Raw genomic sequence first — 6,445 nt, forward strand, 5'->3', positions numbered from 1 at the left:
TCCCATGGCATTTACCAAAGAATCCCAGGAGGCCCCACATGAGTTAATCCCATGACCTCGTGGATCTTTAACTCTAATGGTCTTTCTTAATCCTGCCCAGCCACCGTAATGTCTTTCATGTTTCTGGGACATGTCAACATGCCCACCTTAGATCTTTGGTCCTTCCTGTTCCTATTCTCCCACAGGTGCACATGATTTCCTCCTTCACTACATTAAGTCTCAGCTCAAAGCCTTTCCTGCTTTTTCTGAGGATCCGGCAAGATGGCAGAGGTAGAGCAGAAGAAGCAGCGGACCTTCTGCAAGTTCACCTACCGTGGCGTGGACCTGGACCAGCTGCCGGACACGTCCCACGAGGAGCTGAGGCAGCTGCACAGTGCGCGTCAGCGGCGAAGGCTGAGCCCCGGCCTTCAGCGGAAGCGGCACTCGCTGCTGAAGCGCCTGCGCAAGGCCGAGAAGGAGGCGCCGCCCATGGAGAAGCCGGAAGTGGTGAAGACGCACCTGCGGGACATGATCATCCTGCCCGAGATGGTGGGCAGCATGGTGGGCGTCTACAACGGCAAGACTTTCAACCAGGTGGAAATCAAGCCAGAGATGATCGGTCACTATCTGGGCGAGTTCTCTAGCACCTACAAGCCCGTGAAGCATGGCCGGCCGGGCATCCGAGCCACTCACTCCTCCAGCTTCATCCTCCTGAAGTAGTGGCTCTGCTAATAAAGGCACACAGATATCCAAAAAAAAAAAAAAAAAAAAAGAAAGAAAAGAAAAGAAAAAGCCTTTCCTGAACGTCCTATCTAAAATATCTGTTCCCTCTGTAGTCAGTCTCTCATCCTGATTTAGTTTTTTTCATTATACTCATCTGCATATGACACATTTCATGTACTTTTTAAATTGATTTATGGAGTGTTTCACTCAACCAGAAGATAAACTCCATGACAAGGGGGCTTTTCTGCTTTTTTCTTGTATCCCTAAGTGCCTTGAAGAGTGGCTAATACACAGCTGATATTCAGTAAATACTTGCTAAGTAGTTTGGTGATTGGTGTACCCATTTCTTTGTAAATTGCATCTGTGGCATATGAGAATGAGCCTTGAATGGGAGCAGTTCTCCTGTATGCACACAGCCTCCAGCTTCAGATAGCAGGGAACACATGACCATTGAAGAGCCCTTCAGCCCTAGGACTTTTACAAGTTTTCAGTTCAGCCTATCATTATCATTTGCTCAGTTTTTCACTACACACGCACCTCCCTCCTGCATTCTCAGTCTAAGAATGGTACTCATGTCTTTCAGTCTCCTGCCCCCTAATGAGACATGTGGTCTGGGAAATTACTGCCCTGCTACTTCCAGATGTGAGGTTCAAACTCTTCCACACATGGGAGACAGCATGAATGAGAAAATATTAGATTATCTGGGACATTTTTATGGTCAGTGGGAAAACCATAACACAATAGTTAAATTTGGAACTGCCAAGGGAATACAGGTTGAATAATCATCATGAGTCTAAGGAATAAATGTTTATTTCTACGGAAAGAAAATTGAATAAACTGTTTTTAAACAACACTGCTAAAGACAGCTAATAAACTTTAGAAATCATGGATTTAAATAAAATTTTCTAACAATGGCTGACTGAAGGATATACAATTTTGGTCCCTATGGCTGCTTATTTAGGGCCTATTTTAGCTTCTCATTGTAAAAGTTAACTGATCTAATCAAACTTCTTCAGAATGTCAAGGAATCTACAATGTGTTTAACTCTAATGTGACAATTCAAGTTTTTACTTAAACTAGAAAAGTATTTGCAAACCACTGGAAATGGTTTATAGTTTACTCATGGAAATAAACCTCTCCAGGAATAAACAAAAATAGTAAATTCAAAAGCACTTTCTTTTTTGCCATACCCTCTCAATGCCTATCTTGTCAGCCTCCCCAGGGTGACTCTGGTCTCACTTTTAAGACTGTACCCTTCATGCACTTCTGTCATTTGCTCAGTCTCCCATGCATAAAGAACTAGTACCAATGACACTAATCTCTGTAAGAAAGAAAAAAAATAATCCTATCAGCCTTCATTAGGGCCCCCTTTCCTTTAGACTGTCAAATCAAATCACTTTTCCCCTTCATTACTGCCTGTCAGAACAGTAAGTGATAACAAGTTTGATTTTCACCAAACACATTTAAATTTCACTCTCCGACATTTTGGTAGCAAGGGTCTGGGCAAAGGCCAATTTTATCTACTAACACTTCCATCAAAGCATCAAGGCTCATTTCCAGTAAGAGCTGGACACATACACACTTTACTTCCTTTTCCCTGATATAAAGACACTCATTTTCTCACCCAAATTGTTTTTAGCAGTTCACAAACAGGAAAAACTCAAACACTACCTGATTCCTACAGGGAAGTTTCATGAAGTATTTTCCATGCCATTCTTTGTTCCCAGCTCCAAAACCTAAAAACGTTTTCGGTGATTATTTTCACCAAAATAATAGCTACTTTTCTAGCAAATTATCTCACAATCTACTGGAACCTTTGAATTTATACTCTACAAACATCACAAAAGTCCCAAAAGTATGATCAGAAATCTAAGAGATTAATTATCTGTGTCCTCCAATTAATGACCAACCAAGAAATATTTGTTGAGCACCTACTATGTGCAACGTCCTGGTAAAAGCAATAGTGGATGTTAGACATTGTGGAGAATTGTAAAACAGAAAGCTAGTGTTTCTTAGTTGATTATAGCCACAACCTTAGACTGGCAATAGGCAAAGGTGTCATTTAGAAGGTGTGATATGAGCATTAGGGAAAAAAACACTATGCAAAACTGTCTTCCATATCCATGCAGGAGAGGTTCAGAAATGCCATGTGATTAGCTAGAACTTCCACTTGGGTCTTCTATAAATCTCACTTAAAACCCCAGTGTCCCTGTGTGGAGGAGCAGATGGAGCTAAATGACTCTAAAATCCTTGTCAATCACAGACTTACATTTCCCTAATGAGAGAGATGACCTTGAAAGTCCTGAGACCTTGGAAACAGCATGGGAGCCAATCCTTTCCTCTCCTCACCTTTCAAGGGTTAGAAAGTCCTCACTATCCTGAGAACTGAAGCTATGCAAATGCAGCCTCATTTATATTAAATTGATACCTCCACACTATAGCTTCCTGCCAGAGCCACATTTTTCTTTCTCTTTCTTTCATTTCTTTCCTTTTTTTCTTACCTCTTTTTTCCCTCTTTCTCCCTCCCTCCTTCTCTTAACATATTTTGAAATCAAACAACATAACAGCTGTTTCAAACAGCACACTCTAGCCACCATCTAGAGAGACACACTATAGTTCTCAATCATTGTAAAACCTAGTTCTCAGTTGACTCCTTTGTATCTTGATTTTCACAAACTTTCGATGTTCTTTCTTATCTTAAGAATAGTTCCATCTTTTCCTAGCTCACACAAGCCTATTGAGATCACCCAACTTCAAAGTTCTTCTCTGTGGCTCAGATGGTGAAGTTCTGAGTGTGAGTGTCTTGGGGACACCTAGGGAAGGACGAGTAATACTCTTCTGTAAGGCAATCTGGACCAATGACAATGCTGTGCTCTTTTTGTCATGAATATTAGAGAGAGAGAATACATCAGAGAGAGCCTGATAATGTCTCTAAAAAGCATCAGTGTTCTCTGAGTTGTTTCCCAGGTATCCTGTTGCAAGATCTAAAAGATCTCCAAACTGAATGCAGTTGCTTAGTTTGGCATAGGTGGTGCCAGAAATGCTAATCGATTTCAGATACATTCTCTGGATAGGAATGGAAATTTTATGTTTCAAATCTATTCAGCCAAAAGTTAGATGCAGAAATTCCTGTCTGTTTTGCACCAACTTTCCCTTCTCTTCCCTTTGCCTGGTTGAGAACACAATATGTAACCTCCTGCCATTGCCTTCTTAATATAGTCACACCCATTTGTGTGTACAAACAGATCAGCTTGCATACAGCCATCTTAGGATTTCAGCAATAACCCCTTTCTCTTGGATTTAGCCAACAGGCATCTCTAAAGTGCTTCAAGAAACTGACTTCTCTGATACTCTCCCTAACTGGACAAGTCTACCCATATACGTGATGAAGGAGAAAAGAAAGAAAAGGTTCATAGAAACAAGTGGTACATCTTTAAGAGAGGACGAGCAAAGCAGAATCAGGCAAATCAGGCAACCAAAAAGGCACTGCCTTTGAGCAGAAGGGAGAGTCATCGGGGCTGCCTGCAGGCCTACAGTTGTGATAATATCAGGCAAAAAAGGTCTTCACAAGATGTCCTAAAGTTGGAGACAGACAGCATCTCCTTTTCATTTCTCAAAAGTGTTTTTGGCTGAAATGCCAAGAGACCTCCTTCCTTTTATATGATCAAACCTTCATTTGCGGTTAGCATTGTTTGCTCATTTTATCACGTTTTGCCACCAACCCCACACGATGGTCTGGTGTAGCACTAAGTCAATTGAAATCCGAAATTCATCTCTTGCCAGTTGTGTGACCTTGGAAAAGTCACTTAACTTCTCTGTGCCTCAGTTTCTCATCTATAAAACAGGAATAATAAAACAAGTACCTACCTCATGCCATGGTTTGAATGCTAAATGTGATCATCTGAGAAAAGCATTTTGCACAGTGCCTGGCAGATGATAAATGCTCAGTACATTTTAGTTGCTAAAATTATTCCCAAGGGAAGAACAGAAATAGTCAAAGCATGGAAGAGGCAAAGCATCTTAGGCACTATTAATACACAGAGATGCCTGCCTTAGTCTAGAGTGCTGTAGTCTGTCTCCTCAGAAGGCCAAACGTGACAGTGGAGGAGGCTCCATCCGAGGCAGAGGATTCCTGCAAGAAGGCTTGAGAACAGCATGTGTTTGCATTGGCAGGCTGCTGACTAGCCCAGGCCTCTGGAAAGTCATGACACCCACTTTGCAAAGTCGATGCTATCTGCATTATTGAAAACATCTTAGAATTATAATAAATAAAATGCATTTTGCTTCCATAGTTTGAACTTATCTCATTGGCCAGGAGGCTGTCAGAGACAGAAGATTAGTGAGTGCCACAAGCATTCACTTAACAAAGTTGGGCTGTTGAAAGAAGAGCTTCGGCAAGAAGCTCATTTCTTAACAATAAAACACTTTTAATTGGGACAAACAGTCACTTCCCAAAAGTCCTAGGTCCTGGCAGGGCACACTTACCACAGTTTGGTACCAGGAATGTTTTCCAGCGTCACCCACACACTAAAGAGACGCCACAGGTCTCCGTCTGTTCTGTGGCTATGCGAGATGGATCGACAAGGGTGGAAATTCTCAGACCTGCCAACGAAGAAGGCAAGCACAAACACCAGGCTTTGTACGAAATGATGGGAAGCCTGACAAGTCCCTGGAATTCATTCTAGCTGTGGTGCCAGCTTTGGGGCCATGGCCTTCTGAACTGGTAAAGGAAGTAGGATGCCAAAAAGAAGTGGGCTCTTCTCAAGCCAGCAACATAGCCCATGGTGGGGAGGCACAGAACCAGAAACTCTGTTTTGAAAGTGGTGGAAGAAATTAGACATGTGGCTTAACTGGGCGGAATTTATCACTGACCTAGAGATCAGTGCCTCAGGCAGCTAAGGAGCCAACAGTTTCAAGAGCAAATTAAAGCAACTAAATATGAGTACTAAGAAGCAAAGACCTCGAGTCATAAGGCAGGGTTTGCCGTGTGCTAATATGTAGGAAAGGCTTATGACAGACATGTTGGACAGTCCACAGCTTCATAGGCTCAAACTGGCACATCAGAGAGATGATAGAAGGTCCAGAAAATGATTGTATTTGCACAGTTAATCAATCATCTTACCACAGGAATCTATGCATGAAAGAGACAGAGAAGCAGACACGTGTCTGTAGTGGGATTTGAATCCATCATGACCTACGAGTGTGAGTTCACAAACATGCGAAAAATTATTCAACCAACAGTGTCTCTGAAGGAAGGAAAATTGAATAGAATGGCAACAGGTAACAGAAGTAAAAGGACCCTATAGGAATTTAGACTTGAATCTCAGATGATGTCAATTTTTAAGACTGCACAGAGAAAGGATATCGTTTGTTAACCCAGTGTCAACTGAAGCCCCTTTGATTACACCAAAGCTGTCTTGAGAAGAGACATTCTTCACCTTTCATTTTCAGACTGTGAGGGTAGAAGATTTCTACCTTCATTTCTCTGCTCCCTACGGACATTGTCACATTGATTCACAAAATCCACCTTCTCTACTCCCTCCATCATCTCCTCAACCGCCACTACCTCCATCTTCACCATCACCACCTCCATCACCAACACTCCACTATCTCTACCACCTCTGTCTTCAGCACCTCCACCACCACTGCCATCACCTCCACCACCTTTACTTCCACCTCTACCATTATCAGTCACTGTAACACCTCCTCCACCACTACTTCCACCTTAATCTCTATCTCCATT

General features: G+C 42.2%; 1 protein-coding gene across 1 annotated transcript; it reads left to right on the forward strand.

Annotated features, from left to right (window-relative positions):
- Nucleotides 1–239: 239 nt before the first annotated feature.
- On the forward strand, nt 240–723 carry LOC108300946 (40S ribosomal protein S15-like). The gene has a single exon (XM_037736962.1). It carries the CDS (start codon nt 262–264, stop codon nt 697–699), a length of 438 nt encoding a protein of 145 aa, XP_037592890.1. The 5' UTR covers nt 240–261; the 3' UTR covers nt 700–723.
- The last annotated feature ends 5,722 nt before the right edge of the window (nt 724–6,445 follow it).

This window comes from Cebus imitator, unplaced genomic scaffold (genome assembly GCF_001604975.1).
Source record: "Cebus imitator isolate Cc_AM_T3 unplaced genomic scaffold, Cebus_imitator-1.0 Scaffold31, whole genome shotgun sequence".
Classification (NCBI taxonomy): Eukaryota; Metazoa; Chordata; class Mammalia; order Primates; family Cebidae; genus Cebus; species Cebus imitator.

Coding starts and splice junctions, on each gene's coding strand:
- LOC108300946 (XM_037736962.1), top strand. CDS start 262: ATGGCAGAGGTAGAGCAGAAGAAGCAGCGGACCTTCTGCAAGTTCACC.